General features: G+C 31.6%; 1 protein-coding gene across 1 annotated transcript; it reads left to right on the plus strand.

Moving 5' to 3' along the window:
- The first annotated feature begins 10,446 nt into the window (after positions 1-10,446).
- LOC123662490 (MDS1 and EVI1 complex locus protein EVI1-A-like) lies at positions 10,447-13,167 on the plus strand. The gene is made up of 4 exons (XM_045597332.1): positions 10,447-11,106; positions 11,530-11,724; positions 12,644-12,895; positions 12,988-13,167. The coding sequence occupies exons 1-4, from the start codon at positions 10,447-10,449 to the stop codon at positions 13,165-13,167; spliced, it is 1,287 nt and encodes a 428-aa protein (XP_045453288.1).
- Positions 13,168-18,230: the final 5,063 nt, after the last annotated feature.

Below are 18,230 nucleotides of genomic sequence, written 5' to 3' on the forward strand. Positions count from 1 at the left end.
AGGTATTGTAACCGATACAAAGCGAGTGCTTCAATTACGCGCACTTACCGGTAAGTGACACCGGAGTAGGATGCGCGGGCGCAGAGCTTCCGGCGCGTGCGCGAGTGGGGCTTCCCTGTTCCGTCGCATGCGCCGGTGATCCGACACCGGGCTTAAGGAAAGGTGGAAATTGTTTAATAATATAAACTCGAATAAACGACTGTAAATAGTAAATGTTTTATGTTATTCATTTCATATTTGGTAAAGACGGATTATATGAAATAAAAACACATATAAAATTGTTTTTATTGTATATGTATTTAAGATTTTTATAATATAAGGTACAGTCGTCGAATATTATTATTTATAAAAAAAAAAACAGAATATTCCCGGGGACGGTACGTATGTAGGTACATAAACAGGGGGCTACTAGTTATAAATATAATTATTTATAACTGCTCCCAGTGTTTTCACACGCGTAAATTTGAGGAAAAAATAGCCTTATTATTTTAAATTGGCTATCCAAAAAAAGATTGTTCAATTTGAACTAGTAGTTACTGAGATTAGCGCGCTTAAACATACAAACTTTTAAGCTTAATAATATTACTATTGCTAAATCTTATTCGAGCTTAAGTCGATTTAGTAGGAACGATTATGTAAGCAATAATATATACCTACATACATATACCTACATACCAACTACACTACATAGAAGCGTAGCTGTAAACGTATGTGTGAAACAAAAAGGATGTGTAATATGTAATACCTTCTTTTTTTAACGACTATTTAGTTACTTAAAATTTCCTCGAAATAAAACTTTTCCATTCGTTAATTTGGATTAATGCCTAGCAACAGTGAAAGGGTACAGATGAATTCGCCACGTCATGTGACGTAAAATGGAAAATATACGACGGTGATTAATAAATGCGGTTGAGATACCAACATCAATAGAATTTTGAAGATTATAGAAATAGTAAATATTTTATAGTTAAAAGCAAAAACTAACAACATATTTCTGATTTTTATTGTAATGTTTTTTTCCTTCTTTTTGAGCATTAAAACAATTTGTATTGACCAGCTTATATATTCATAATAGTTTTATTTTTATTATTTTATGTAAAGTCTAGTAATATCAGTACTTTTAAATTTACTAAGTTATTTAATGTACATATTTGTTGCGCCTACAAATGTATATTTGCTAATATGTCAACGATGAATTCTGTATGAAGCTCTTAACGTCAGCCAATTTATTAAACATAGTTCATTCAGAATTAACATTACTCGATTATTATTTTTCAAACACATCAAAACGTTGGCTTTTAAATTTAAAGTTAGTCACGTGAACCTTTAATACTAAAGTTCAATTCAAACTACACACATAACATTTCTGTAACTTTTATGTGCAAAAAACCTAAATAATGCAACGTAAGCAACAGTAATACTGTTTATCTAAGAATAAGAAATGAATAGCGTACTATCTTATTATTTGTTACATACTGTCATTTCAAGCATAGAAGCTTTTATTCTGTTGTAAGTTGTATACTTAGCTGTATTGATGTTCTCAGAGTTCGTGAATACATATTTTCGTTGATATAAATATTCCACAGAGCAGTCGGCTCTGCGCCGTACATCCTAACAATCGCAGTAATTAGTTGTGTCGGATAATTGAATACAGAGATGATTCGATTACATTCAATTATTTTGTCTGTAGGCGGGTGGTGGGCGGGGCGAGGGCTGGGCGGCGCCAGGGCGGGACGATCCGCCCAAGCTGTATCTCGGTCTTTTTGTTTCAAAACCTTATATACCATTTTTTATTTTTAATACTATAATAAGTTATATTTTTAATAACCTTAAAATAATATTCTTTTGTGTGGTTTGTCATTGTTTAGAAATACAAAAAAAAAAAAAAAATTAAACATGTCGCTTCATTAATATTGTCTTTATGAACTTATAGTTTAATAAAAAAAGTAAACCAACCTGTTCAATATTTTTGCAAGCTACATAGTTATGAAATAGCCTTGAGTTTTGTCAAGTTCACGACAACTCATTCACACGTGCGTCTCACCTGCTACAATACCTGTACATAGAGATGTGTTGTGTCGAACGATTTGTTAACAAGTAGCTGACGTAAGATGCGGGTGTTATCTTAGTCGAGGTGCTTAAAAAACTTAGTAAACACGCCAAATTTATGAGGGTCCACACATTGTTAGGTCGCGCGACGCACTCTGCCGCGCTGACTCTACAGGATGTGCTGTACACATACTAACGAAACAATTATACTTTTACTAATATACAGGTACAATGATTTTAAAATATATTTTCAATTTCTATAATAATGTTTTTAGTTCAATATTATATAGTACATAGCAAATTAGGTTTTTTTTTAAAATTTGTACTTCAAATATATCTTACAAAAATAAATGAATTAAAAAACAAAAGTCTAACATGTAAGTAAATATTGAAACACGTACATTGTAGCACTATATGGAATATTTTTTTATAATAAAATCGCCCCACTATCTATAGCAGCCTGTAAGAGGGTTGGAAGCGGCCCGTGGCACGCGCCAGGGTGCGTACCCCGGCTGTGGCAGTCAGTCCAGTCCCGACCGCCCTGCAGAGCGGACCGCGCACCCCTAACCACGGCAAACTTTAAAACTATTACTTCCAAATTTAAACCGACGTCAACAGTTCTATTTTTTGACATCATATATCCAGCTAGTTCTGAGGTGTGCCAGGGGTGTCGCCGGCTGAGTCAGCAGGAGCACAGGTATGACTCATATGTTCTTTCGCCATAGTAACACCCTAAACTTATTTCGCAAATGTATATAAAGGGAAATGTCCCGTTTTATAAAATTGTGTTGCTAATTTTCTTTTATATAAAGTATTTTAATTCAACTTGTAACATATTTGTAATTGTGTTAATAAAAAATATATTATTTAGTCTTAAAAAACTGATTTTACCGCTTTGAAAGTCTTTTAATACTTAGATTTATCTAAGAACAAGGATATTTTATCTTTTAATTTAGTTGCTTTTTTTTAACATTTTATACTTTTAAAATATAATGTAAGTTAGGGGTGAACAAATCAGAAACTCATTGAAACTCAGAAACTCATATATTTTTTATGTGTGTTAGCTCAGAACTTTTTACTGGGTGGATCGATTTCAATAATTCTATTTTTAATTGAAAGGTAGTGCTTGTCATGTCTCATTTCTCATGTCTCATTCTCATTTGATGGAGATCTGGTCTACCTACGTTGTGTTATTGGTCTATGTAATTGAAGTATTTTTTTTCGTTTACGAGCACGCGACTTTATGCAATATTTTTCTATTTTTAATTTGAAAGATCGCAATAATAATAAGTTTATTATAATATTTGTTTGCTTGTAAAAAAAAAATAGAGGTTTAAGAGTAAGTGCTTCCCGTATTTTTCATTTTATGAGAGTAAAGCACAGCCTCCTTCGAGGCGTGCAAAAACCGAGTTTCAAATAAACTTCAAATAAATATGTATATGACCACATGACACGCACCATATTTCGATTAAATAAAAATCATCAATATCGGTTCACCCAGTCAAAAGTTCTGAGGTGGCGTACATTAAAAAAATCTAGTCCAATTGAGAGCTTCCTCCTTTTTTTGAAGTTGCCTAAAAATTAAGTTGTAACTCCAAAGTTCACTCAAAAACCTCAAACTCGACTTCCCAAAGTGGATATCTGAAAAGCTTATTTCAATTATGCACGCAACTCTTTGTTGTTCTGATGTAATGAAGTTGTCAGTTACTATTGTTAGTATCAATACTTCGGTAATTTCGTATCACATCGCATTTATGTAAGCCATTTTTGTATATATAGAGATATCTATAATTTCGAGTAATCAATTTTTATGTACTATTTATTATGATACTGTGTGGCTACGGTACTAAAGAATATAACCACCCCCTCTCTTCCCGTGGGTGTCGTAAGAGGCGACTAATGGATAACACAGTTCCGCTACCACCTTGGAACTTAAAAAGCCGACCGGTAGCGGGATAACCATCAAACTGCTGGCTTTGAAATACACAGGCCGAAGACGGGCAGCAGCGTCTTCGGTGCGACAAAGCCAGTACTGCGGTCACCAACCCGCCTGCCTATCGTGGTGACTATGGGCAAAACACGAGTTCACGTTATTTTTTGGCGTAAACTTGTGGAGGCCTATATCCAGCAGTGGACTGTATAGGCTGTAGTGATGAATTTTTATAAAATTTTCTAGTCGAGATTATACGACGAGATTTATTAGTAAGTTTTTAAATAAAATTTTACATTTCCTCTTTATTCTCGTATCGATAATTTTAAAGAAAGAATTTAAATGAAGTATTCAGTATGTCTATATAATAGGTTAAAATAGTTATACTGCTACGTCCTTTACTTTTTAGTAGGTTCAATATTGCGTGAAGACGATACAGTTGTGTTAAGTTAAGCGTATCAGTTTTCCACTAGTCATATGGTTCTCGTAAACAGTTTGCTAGTCGAAGTTTATGAAACCTGTATAAGGCTGTAACTATATATCCCATCAGCTTCCGAGATCACGGTTAAAACAAACTTTTAATAGATAACTTCTCTGCGCACTTGCACATTCTTGTTTCTTAATTAACAATGAATTTAACACAAATAAAATTAACATACTAAATATACTAGTCAATATATTTAGTAAAGGTTTACACCGACTGGTATAGTAAAGCTCAAAAAATTAGAAAATTTTGCAAAACGTTGTGGTTACTTAAACCTTGACGCATTTGAAAATTCGCAACACAGGAGGATTTCTCGGTCGGTGGTTTAGCTAGTTTTAACTAAGACAAAGTTTGACTTCGAGTTTTTATTGTAATATATGTGTTGTGGAACGTTCTATTTAAAATGTGTCAAATATTGAACATGACCTAGTATTACTAGTACATTTCATTTATATATTTAAAAACATAAGCCGGTAAGGAGAAGCTCAATGGATTGGAGACAGTATCAGCAATGCCGAGCTAAACTTTTGAAAGACGTTTACGTCTTGGAAAATATCCACTAATATAAGTAGACATTCTTATGATATTAATCTATACCAACGTGCTTGAAATTGTTAATTTGTATTTTTTTTTTGTGTATTTGACCAAAACCTGTGCTTTGACGGTATTCTATTTCTTACTTTTACAATATTATTCGTATATTTGTGTGCATGTGTGTACGTGTCTTACATGCCAAAAAATAACAACAAAAATGAGTCCTATTGTTAAACTATTAAAATACTTTTGACAGACATACAGGAAAGTCATGCGGTGCAAACATCATTTGTATAAAGATACGACTCAATTTTTTTTTGTATCTAGCTGTCCTTACCATGTAGGTTTCACCCTTTTTATTACTTACGTTACCGCTAGCCATTTAATGAAGGGTTGGATTTTAAAATAAACGCTAGCCCTTGTCCAAGTAACGCGCCAGGCAGTGAATAGGCAGGAATGTCGCGTGCCCGCTGATTATCGCCTCATCAAATATGATAATGAAATATTACTTAATTCGGTAAACATATTATTTAAATGAATTTGTTTCGAGCACGTTACGTTGGGGGGTTATATTGTGATTTAAGGTTTTCAGACTTCTCGTCTGTTCCTACCGTACAAAAAAAGCCCAATCTAAATTTTACTTGCAACTTGGATTAAAAGAGTCGTAAAATACTTTATTAATAATAATTAATTATAATACAATATTTTACACTTATAAACACTATATTCTCGATATAAAAATATTTATGTATAAATTTATATTATATTTTATATTTATTCTATAATACTAGGAGGTATTTTTTTATGTATCGGACCAGGTTTTTTTTATTACTCTATTTGACAATTTAGCGGCCTTTAATTTTTTTTTTGTAAAAAATAAATATTAAATATTTACAACACCTAAAATGAAATAATCAGCTTAGTGCCTGAAAACAAATGGTAGACACGTCCATAAAAGAGTATACTTTTACAAGTAAAATAGTACAAAACAATATAATTTAAAATTAAGCGCACTGTTTACAAAAGAAATGGGTTTTTGTTTTTTACATAGTCCGTACATAATGTATAATGACGAAGTACAATGTATATTTCAACATTTACAGTATAAAATAAATCATTTTCGTTTATATACTTAATAATTCAGTGATAAATCCTTTACGAGAACGAAAGGTATATATGGAGTATTATCGCCTTGAATATGATATTAATAATAATTATAGTGTCTTATTATAGTCCGACGCCTCTGTATCACTCGTCTATAATACTCGTTACGTCTGTACATTATGTATTAATTGATAAATGAAGATACCTATTGTATTACTTACTAAATATTCAATTTAAAACCTTATACAATCTTAGGTTAGTAAATTAATATGTTTTCGATTATTTTAAACCAGCGGTGTTCCGCGGTTTCATAAAAAAGTAGCCTTATAGCCTTCGCGGTAAATGGGCTATCTAATACAATAGTAATTTTTCAATTCAAAGCAATAGTTGCTGAGATTAGCACGTTTAAACAAAGAAACAAACTTACCAGCTTTGTAATATTAGCATAGATAGAACACTAAATCGTAAATTACCTAACGTAATATTGGGTGCGTTAATTCATGTAATCTCTATTGTAAACATTTTTGAATATCATACCAAAAATTGACCGCTCCAGCGGGGTTCGAACCCGCGTCTCCGACTGACTGTGTCGGCGCTCTAGCCAATTAAGCTATGGAACGATGTACCCGCTAGAGCGAAATTTTTGATATGATGATTTTTTATTTTCGGTTTAAGCGAACCGTGGCGCCGTCTATAGTGAGTTCTTTACAGAGACCCGTAACTATTCAAAGTTTCATATTACAATGAAAATCTTTGACAGGAGACGACAACATGCTATTTTTAATATGTACGATTTTATTTTTGTGCTACCCACACATTAGGAATTCTAAACATTTTTGAATATCATATCAAAAATTGCTGGAGCGGTCAATTTTTGATATGATATTCAAAAATGTTTAGAATTCCTAATGTGTGGGTAGCACAAAAATAAAATCGTACATATTAATCTCTATTGTGTTAAGTAGAATATAAGGTATTGTACTTCTAAACTGTACTGATATAATATTAAAACTGAGATGTTTATTTTTTAACTATTTACGTTAGTCAACAAAAATTTCTTTAAACTGTAATGCTATACATTACTATATATACTCTCTGCCAAACTTAAAAGTGCAAAAAAGAGCGATTGCTGCGACAAAAAAATTTTAATGACTTGCTCCTCTCATAAGTCATAAGTTATGGTTAGGATACTCTTAAAATTATTATTTTGCCAATGCGTTTATCCGACTCCGAGCTACTTATGAAAAGTACTCATGACAAGCTTTCTTAGTTAAAGGGAGAAGCTGCATCATACATCGAAACTTAAAACGACTAATTTTTGTAACTATGTCGTATTAATATACGTTTATATATTTATTTGTATTCCGTAAACCAACAGTAGAGTCGTACAAAAATAATAACGAAATACACAACGACTATTTAACTTCTATTTAAATATGTTATTCAAATTCTTGGACTGATCCCTTATCTGACAGTGTAACACTGGATCGTAGCTAATTTTGATCAAGCTCAGTATTAAAAAAATTGAAAGGACTTTTTACCCACTAAAACTATAAGTAGCCCCCTACGGAGTGCTGCTGTAGAGGCCCAGAAAATTTGTACAACTAAAACGACGGTAGTTTATATATGTAACGCCAGTGGAAGCTCTCCTTAAACCCGTGGCTTAAAGACGATGTAACGTAGGTAAGAACTCTTCGTCTTAATTTACTGCCGAGAGAAAACATATCACTATATCCCTACATTTGTTAGAGTTTATATTTTACTTTTGCTAGGTATGAATAATTGATAGTTAGTTTTTATCATTTTTTTTTATATCACTAGGTCGGCAAACAAGCGTACGGCTCACCTGATGGTAAGAGATTACCGTAGCTTATAGACGCCTACAATACCAGAAGTATCGAAAACGCGTTGCCGACCCAATCCCCAATCCCCCTCAGGAGCTCTGGTCACCTTACTCACCAACAGGAACACAATACTGCTTGAAAACAGTATTATTTAGCTGTGGTCTTCTGTAAGGTCGAGGTACTACCCCAGTCGGGCTGCTCCATATTTTGAGCAGGAAATTCCTGCTGTGCCCTACCTCAGTTAAATTCATTGTGTGAGTAAAAATTGAAGAGTTAGTTACTGTTCACGGTTACATTCATAGGTATGTATATTACTTGAGACTGAACCTGATTAGCTTTTTTATTACTGTTCGCAACAGTCAAATACAGACAATAAAAGTCAATACAACCGTTAAATAAGATTTATTTTTTGGCAAAAATAACCAGGGGAAATTTTTTCTAAGATTGAATAATTGACAAAAAATAATTACAAAAGAAATAATAAACATGCATTACGTATGGAAAATGAAATGCATACAGAAGTCAACAACAACAACAATTTCCTCTTCCAAGACAGAATTATAAACATGAGAGTACTAATATGAATAAAATATTACATAAAATAATAGACTTACCAGGATAAAAAGATAAGCTCCGCCCTTTGACGATATCCGCCCACTGCGTATATTAAATACTGGAACACGCCCAACCGAAGTTCTTATTATTTAATTCTTAACGTATTCTTTTAAAATAAAATCTATGGACTAAGTATTTATTGATATTAGCCTTATTTTTAGTATACTCACTTGCATACTTCAATGCTCCCGGTATGAAAAATAAGGATTTATGAAAATTTATAAAATGAAAATGAAAAAATATTTTACTATCATGATTACGCATTTTTATATGAATTCGATTTTTTTTAATGTTAAATACGTAATGCACCTGATATAATCAGGTATTTATTTAAAAAGAAAACTATCTTAATTTTAAATTTAATATATTTTTATATTTTGTAGATTATATAAATAAATCTCGAGCATTGTTTTTAACAATTGTCACCCTCGCGACAACTAAAGAAAGAATTATTTGCATTTTAAATAATTGCGCTATAAAACCATAATACCGCCATTACGGCATAACTTATTCATGCTATTTGCTTTAAGTCAAAATACACAAAAAGTATTAAGTAAAAAGGGTCCTGTGCTTCGTTTTAGTTCGCTTTGGTCCCGGGAGGGTAGAGCACAATAGGGTGAGCGTGGGAGCGATCTCGGCGACAGTAATTAGACAACATGGTTTAACTAGCCCCTGTTCTATCAATATATATGTAGTACGCTTGCCAAATGTAATCTTCCCAAATGTAATTGTTGTCCGAAAATTGGTCTACTGTGATCACATTTTGACAAAATCTCAGTTATTTTTTTATGAGATATATAAAATTATTTCGGATGCACAACTTAAGGAATCATTTTTAACCAACTTCAAAAAGGAGGAGGTTTCTCAATTCGACCTTATATATTTTAATTTTTTTATGTGTGTTCGCGAATAACTTCGTCGTTTATGAACCGATTTTGCTGATTCTTTTTTTGTCGGAAAGGAGATATCCCAAGAGCGGTACCATGATAAGGAAACCAGGATCTGATGATAGCATCCCAGAGAGATTAAGGGGAATCTTCGAAAGTCGTAGTGGCGACTAGCGCATTTGTTAATTTTTTTCATCTACTTTCGTTGCATTACCTGTTGATGTAATTGAAATCGGTTATTTTCGTTTGCTAGTAAACACAATTATTATTATTTAGGAATGAAATACTTTTTAGTCACGGAATCTCCAATATATTTCTAACTACAAAATAAAATACAAAAACAACATAGGTATAAAGGAAATAGGATATACATTTATGTCTTCTAGAAAGATGCAACCTTTGTGCGAAAAATCAATTTGAAGAAAAGAGCAATTTCTTTAGTTAAAGCACGTTGTTACAATCAACATAATGGACGGTCATCATACAATCGAGACGAAGTGTTAACTTTTCTCCATTTATTTTTACACCGCTAAATGTAATAATATTTTAGTGATAATATTGTATTTTGAGGAAAAGCTTGTTTTCTTTGCAATTTTTTGTCTCTAATTGATTCTGCTACACGGCGGGTTAGCGGACATATTCCCGACTATGCATAACGATCAGGATAACGATACGGATCAGGTGTCTATGATAACAACCGGGACCGGTAACTTAACTTTCTCTCCTAGGTACTGTAGGGCGACCCACTAAGACATACATCTAGACTGGAATGAAATATTTGCATAAATACAAATTTTCATCCCGCGCGGAAATCAAACCCGAAATTGCCGGCGTTTTAGCACCGATACACGGCACACGTACTACAAGACCAGAGCGATGTCTATTGGTTTATAACTATTTATTTAATTTTGTTTCAGATAAGGTTAAAGCAAACGTAAATGAACAATATGAAACAATGAATAGGTATTATTATGAGTCGTCCCTAATCTGTGTGTGAAAATGGAAGCTGCATTACCACATTTTCAACGCCTCGCTACTTCTAGATTTTATCAACAGTACGCCGCACCGCCTGTTCGAATTTCAAGCAATTACCTTCATGATTTAATTCCCCAACAACATCCAACCCTACTACAGCAATATTTAGCTTACTACAATGAACCTTTAGTTCCGCTCGATCTGTCACTCAAGTCCACAACTCCAATCACTCCACCTTGCACTCCACCACCTCCACAAAAAAGAAAATCGCCCGATGAAAACAAAAATGAAAAACCAATAAAAATATTCCGACATTTCGAAGAAACAGATATCAATGTAAATGATGAGTCGCAAGAAAAATCACAGAAAAGGAAATCGGATGACGAAATTTCAAATGACAGCGATAGTCTCGAGGCAAAAAAACTTAAATTTACAAAACAATTCTTTGATGAACTTCGGAGTTGTCTGCCCGACAAAGGCGGTAATGACAGTGAGAGGAGTTCCCCTGATGTTGTTGAAATAAAGGATGTGGAAGAGCGACCGAAAAAATCACCTAGACCTCAACAACCACTAAAAAAGAGTAAAGTTGTCAGACGTTTAATGTTCGATGAGGACAAAACGTCACCAGTTTCTGGAACTATCATTCGCGATCTCGCAGAGGATGAAACTCTAGTAGTTCGTAAGGTAAATTTTCTTTTTTATTATTTGCAAAAACATAAAAATAAAAACAACTGTTGTGTAACAACAAAACTTCGTCATTTATTCGTGTTAAAATAAGTAAAAAGCTGCACTGAACTGTTAATTAAACGTTCTAACCATAGCATTACTATGGTGACTTTCCTTATCGCCTCGGCAATTAAACGCCGTTAAATCGCTTACTCTGTTATATTTTTGTGCTAATAACGGTTCTAAGGGCGAGCTGCGACGTTTAGAAGGGGCGGGTTACAGACATTAGAAATGAAATAAATCTTATATTAGTAGTTCGAACGTTATATTTTTCTCAACTTCGAAATAGTTTTTATTGCCACACAAATTAAATTAAATAAATATGATTTTATAGTAAATTCATCAATTTCCCTGTTTTGATTGTAGTATATTTTGTTTTAGGGTGATATTGATCCAGCTTTTAATGTGGTAGAAGTAACTGAAGAAGCGAAAGCTTTGATTGCCACAATTGAAAACAGACTGGGAAGGTACATCTGTAGATTGTGTCGACGACTTTATAGTGATGCGTTTGCACTAGCACAACACCGGTGCTCCAGGATCGTACATATTGAATATCGCTGTCCAGAATGTGATAAGGTAATAATTTTCTACATGATAAATGTCGTTTAGAAAAAAGTCATAAAATTATTGAAAAACATAGACGCTGTTAGAGAAAATTAAAATGAAAACTAATTGTTATTAAATTGTTCCACAATGAATTATCTCACAGAACAATTACGTTACCTCGGCCTGTTATTGATTAATTACTATCCATTTCGACTATTTTTATGTCACACTCATTGAAGAGTGTTTGTGTTGTGTGGGAACGAATTACACGAGGGTGGCGATTGTAAACACTTGGCACATTTCCATGGGAATCATCGTTCTAGCGCTGGCAAAATGTTTGTGCACCTTAATTGATACTTCACGTGGTGCGTGACGGTAGATTGTTAGCATTTATCTCGATGATGGGGCAACGATTAATTATATAAACAATAACAAAGAACGCAATTGTGTACACTATAGAATAAAACTCTCGAGTATGAATAAAATTGACCGCAATGTCGATGTAATCGAGTATACAATATTGCGCTTAACCTTCTTATAAGTAAGAGGTATTCTAGAGATTGATGAATTTCACGTTTGTATAAATCAGAATATAACCGATAAGATAAATGTTATTCAATTGATAGAATGTAATTAACTATATAGATATTATATAAATATTGCAACGTTTGTCAACTAATAAAAATAAATAAATAAATATCTTATAACTTATACACATGATCGTCTGTTCCTACGGTAAGTAACTTAATACGTGTAAACGGCCGACTGATATAGCCAAATATATATTTTTTTCATAACAATAAATAATAATAAATAAATAAATATAAAAATATTACACCCACACTCAAGCGGGAATCGAACCCAAAACCTACAGAGCAGAAAGCAGGGCCACTACAAACTGCGCCAACGGTCTAGTCAACTGATAGATATGTTTTGTTTTTTTCTGTAGGTTTTCAACTGTCCCGCAAACCTAGCTTCACATCGCCGCTGGCATAAACCTCGTGTACCAGGAGGTACCAAACGACGCGAACCTTCTACTTCTGACGCTGGCCGTTTCCCGTGCCAGAAGTGTGGAAAGCTGTTCAGGAGACAAGCTTACTTGAAAAAACATCTTCTTGCTCATGACCAACCTGAGAACGACTCTGAAAAAGAACCATCGGCATTCCGACAAGTCCACGTTGACTATCCTTCCTACCAATCGGTATTTTTTTTTTTGCTTTATATCATAATTTTATTCAATTACAAAAATGTCTGCTAGTACATTATTTTAGTTTCCATTTTCTCTTTAAGCAGGAACCAATACGTGACAGCAATTTCAACACTTTTTGGAACAAAATACCTCAAATGGACTCGAATTGGGAGGAGACACGAAACCGATGCCCTTCAAACTGTTCCTCCGAAGATTCTCGTAGCTTGGATGTAACGGGATCAGAGGATGAAGGAGAAGGAATCAGGGAGGGTAGAGACGGGTGACGTCATGTCCTGCGGCCAGTGCCGCGGTTCCCTTACACTATTTCAAGCAGTATGTATCCATATTCATCGTATGGACATGACACATTATACTTTTCCTAGGTAAGTTCATCTCTTGTTACATTTAATTTATATTGGTATAAGCGTTATATTAATTAATAATTAATATTTTAGGTATTTGTAAATGTGTGTGTTTTAATTTTACGTTTTAATTATAAGATGTCTTAAATGTTTAATAGCTTACTATAGTTGCAATAAAATTGTATATATAAAGGATCTCCTACAGCAACATTCCAAAATTTTGTCACTTGGATGTTAAACATCTTGCGTGATTTTAGTTTATATTTAATCGAGTGCTAATATGTGTATATAATTGTATCGAACGTAAAATACCATATCAATTAGTAGTAATAAACAATTTCCAACGCAAATAGAAAAAAAAAATAGGCGTTGAAAATTAAATAAAAAGTACTTATTTAAATATACAGAAACCTATAAATTTAATTTTTAAACTTTATTATAACAATTAATAAAATTAATGAATGTCGTATTTTATATTCATCTAAATAAATTTAGATCTTTTAATATGTAATTTAACAAATCAAATATTTTCCTTGGCATATAAATTTTAACTCCACGATTGACAGGTTTTTGTTATCAGAATCAAGTTCTAAAATTAACTTCTCGTAAAATTCAAGTGAAAGAATACAACTTGGAGACAACTTTTCTACCATGTTACATTTCGATCGAGCCACGAGGGGTCAGTGCAATCGATCGTCTGTTTGAGCATATTTTTAGATGCACCGACATCGTATCTCATAATTTTTTCACCACTACCGTACATCGGAATTGAGTGAGGTCGCCGATAGGGCTGTTACTATGAATACAATACGTACTTTATTGACTTAACTTATACAAAGAAACTTCGTAATCCGTAAGAATTCTCTTACAAGTTATATCAATTCATACAACTATATTACAATGCTGTATATAGGGTACATAGGGTAGAAACTATTAAAAAAATTATCTCGTTACAAAAAATTACTTACATTTTTACTATAAATGATGTTTATTAAAACAAAAAATATATTTCGTTAAATATATTATGTTATTCTAGTCGTGACATAGATTTTCATCTACATAATTATGTATAAAAATAGGAAATATTTATTTTGTATTCTAGTCATTTTTACAATTATTTTTGAATTTATTATACATAACAATAGGCTCTTAAAAACATAAGGAAATTTATTTAAAGAAAAACCAAAAAAAAAAACCAATAAAAATTTTGTTGAATATTTTTTTTAAATGTATTTCATATTTATCAAATCTAGGCAATAATATCTTTTAATAAGTTAGTTTTAATTTCTTTTATACTTTCTCTAGTCAATATAAATATTATTTTTGTAATATTTTATATAATACATTTTTAATTTCGATCTAGTTAAAATTAACTCCTAGTCAGGTCTAGTCAAATAAAATTATTTTTTAAGACGTTTAAATTCTCAATGTCACTTTCTAGTCGTATTTATTACTTCTAATCAAATCTAGTCAAGTAACATATTATAAGACCTAAAATTTCAAGGTCACTGTCTAGTCATAACTTATATATTACTAGTCAATCAATTGATCTCAAAATTTACTTACACGTATGATAATTTTGTATTACGTTGTGTCTAAGAATGATCACAACTTAATACTAAAGGCAGGTATACATATGTTTGAACACGATCTCAAAGAATGTCTAGTCACTTTTATTATACAAAAAATATTTGAAATTAATATTTACAAATAAAAAAATATATTAAGAATAAAAGTTGTCTAACAAAAACACATACAGCTGGTATCGCCATAATAATATTTATTTACGAAAACAATTTTCCAATAATTTCACGACGTAGCAGTTAATACTAATAAAACTGGTTCTTAAAAATTTACAATCAAAGTTAAATTCCGAAATTCACTTTTATTCCTATAGGTGGTGACATGTTAAAAAATTTAAATAAATAGGTAAATAAAGGAAAGAAATACAAGAATTACAGTAAAAACTTCATTTTGAGTCAGAATCCAAAAATAAAACGTAAATTATGAAAAAAGTTGATGATAAAAATTTTATATGCCAAGGAATTTTTTTTTTCATAATTGTATTTTATTTTAAGAACCTGTAATTTAGGTAGAGGTATATTATAATATAATAATTCTTAAAGAGATATCGAGTGGAATCTAGTCAGTGTGTTCTTAGTAACGCGTTCCAAAGATTTGTAAATAAAAAGACGCTAATATATTTTACTTATTTTTTTTTATAAATATAGCGCATATTTTAAATTTTACTTTATTATTTGATGGAAAAGAAATGATTTATTTTATTTACTACATTACATAACTGTAAATAGCGACATAACTTGACTTTTTTGATTTTTTTTTCAATATTTTGTCGCTTATATGGAGTATGCTCTCATTTTTTTTTCTACATTTATACTATTTTTTAAGTTATTATATTGAAATAATTGTAGTTTGTCTAATAATAGTAGAAAGTATTATAAAATCATACAAATGAAAAACTTATGATATATAAAAATATTCGTTTTAAAAAAAGTAACATTATAAGCTTAGCAAAAAATTTTATTAAAAAGTATAATATTTTAACAAATAATTTTATATCATTACTAAAATCGGTTTTTTTTTTCAAAAATTTGTCTATACACTCATGTTTCTTTTATTTTAAAGTTTTTTTTTACTTTTACAGTGTGTGTGTATTTTATTTTGGTAATCTAGCGCTAGACAACTAACAAAATTAATATTAAAACAGTGTAACAAATACCAAACTTATTGTTTTTGTCAGACGTTAAAGTTTCATCATCATTTTATTTACTGTTTGATTATAGTAAAACCTAAAATACTTATTCACCTGTCAGTAAATAACTGGTTGTCAAATTTTTCCGAAAATTCCTTTTTTCTAGTTTATCTATCTAATAATTAAAGTATTTTGTTGATAATTTCGAATTATTTATTAAGATATAGAAATCATCGCATTATGTATTTTGTATAATTGTATTTTAGTTTTTCATATTCCGTATTATTGATTTTTCTTTTTTTTTAATTTTGATACTTAGCTGTAAGCTAATAATAATATTTAGTCGTCCTAGACATGTTGTTCATATAAAGATTAGTCATAAGTTAAAATAATTATCTATTAGCGCTTATAATTAATCCGTTTTATTGTATTAAATGCAATTACGCCACGTTATAGAATTACAACAACGTAGTTACATAGTGTGCACTTATTTATTAATAACTGTAAGTAGTTCTTTAATTGTTAGTAAACGTAGTTTAATGTATATATTTATTAATAAATGTATGAATTATTAAAATATTAAAGATATAAACTGTGTTTTTTTTTTCTTTAAAAGCTGATGAGGGATGATAGTAGATTGAATGAAAATAAATTCTTTTGAAAGGGCTTAGTTGAAGTAAGTTCATTATTGTAATAGTCAAATCAGGGTATGAAGAGGAAGTTTCAGCGTAATTGAAGATATTTTCTTAAAATAACTTATTGTACTAATAATTGTGTTTGCTAGCAACTGAAAAAAATCGACTTCAATTACATCGACAAGTAATACAATACTTACGTTGTAAAAAAAATTAACTAAAGCACTAGTCACCACTACGATTTTCGAAGGTTCCCCTCGATTACTCTGGGATTACCATCATAAAATCCAAGCTTCCTTATCATGGTACTATCCTTGAGATATTTTCTTTCCAACAAAAAATCAGCAGAATCGATTCATAAACGATAAAGTTATCCGCGAACACGCATTACATATCGGTCGAATTGAGAAACCTCCTTCTTTTTTGAAGTCGGTTAAAAAAACACACAGAAAATTACACGTATGGTTGACGATCGTAAATTGACTTGTGAAACAATGTTCTCTAGAATGCAAGAGATCCGAACTATAGACGAACTTCACGCATCTGCTTAAATTCATTGCGAAAGGGTTGGTTAAAAAAATTCCTGGCCAGGCTATATTTAATTCAAAATTGAAAAAATATTTTTATTAATAATGCATCGACAGGTTTAAAGAAAAAAATTTAATACTCGCCGATAGTATGAAGCCTGTAGAAAATGCTAACTTTGGGTTGTCTATTATTTTCTGGTATAACTGCTGGGTGGCAGGTGTAAACAGGTACATATATTAATATATTGATACTAGTTACTTTCACTATTGTCACATATTAACTGTTTTTTTATTATTATTCATAAACACTTCACACTAATCTATACATATAATAAAATGATAGGAAAGTCAAAACTGTACATTGAATATTTTTTTAAAAGAATACTTGGGGTGAGTTCTACAATCGATACCGAAGCCAAAAATATGGTTTTTAGAATTTTTGTCTGTTTGTCTGTATGTATGTCCGGGATAAACTCAAAAAGTACTGCATGGATTTACTTCAAATTTGGCACGAATATTATTAAGAAGTCGGGTCAACATATAGGCTACAAATTATCACACTATCACCTACGGGGAACGAGCAGTGAACCTTTACTTCTTCAACGCATTCTGTAACAACGCGTAATCTAAGGACACATATTTGAATGTTGTTGTTATTATGTTAATGCTATAAGCTAGCTTCACACTGTAAATAAAGACATTCTGTAGTATATTTAGTATCAGCATTGCACCCGTGTGAAGCCGGGGTGGGTCGCTAGTTAAATATAAAGATATAAATATTTTTGCAGAATTGGTAAATTTTAATTCCCCATCCATAAAATTATGTTTAAGTTGAAATAAAAGCATCGTTTGTCTCACCGTTGAGTTTTGCACTCAATGAGATCTGTGTCTATGGTGCGTTTAGAAAGAAGGTAGTACTACATACTTATAAGAGTACCCTTCATATCAACTAGGACATCACCCTACATGAAGGTTCCGTAAAGACACCCAATACTAACACATCAGTCAATACAAATATTTGTCAAGATAGCGGTTGAAACCGTGACCTTTAGCATTTATTTGACTAGCCAAGAGACTCAGTGTACCCTTATACCAATTAGTCTTCAAATC

The sequence above is a fragment of the Melitaea cinxia genome, chromosome 18 (genome assembly GCF_905220565.1).
Source record: "Melitaea cinxia chromosome 18, ilMelCinx1.1, whole genome shotgun sequence".
In the NCBI taxonomy this organism is placed as follows: Eukaryota; Metazoa; Arthropoda; class Insecta; order Lepidoptera; family Nymphalidae; genus Melitaea; species Melitaea cinxia.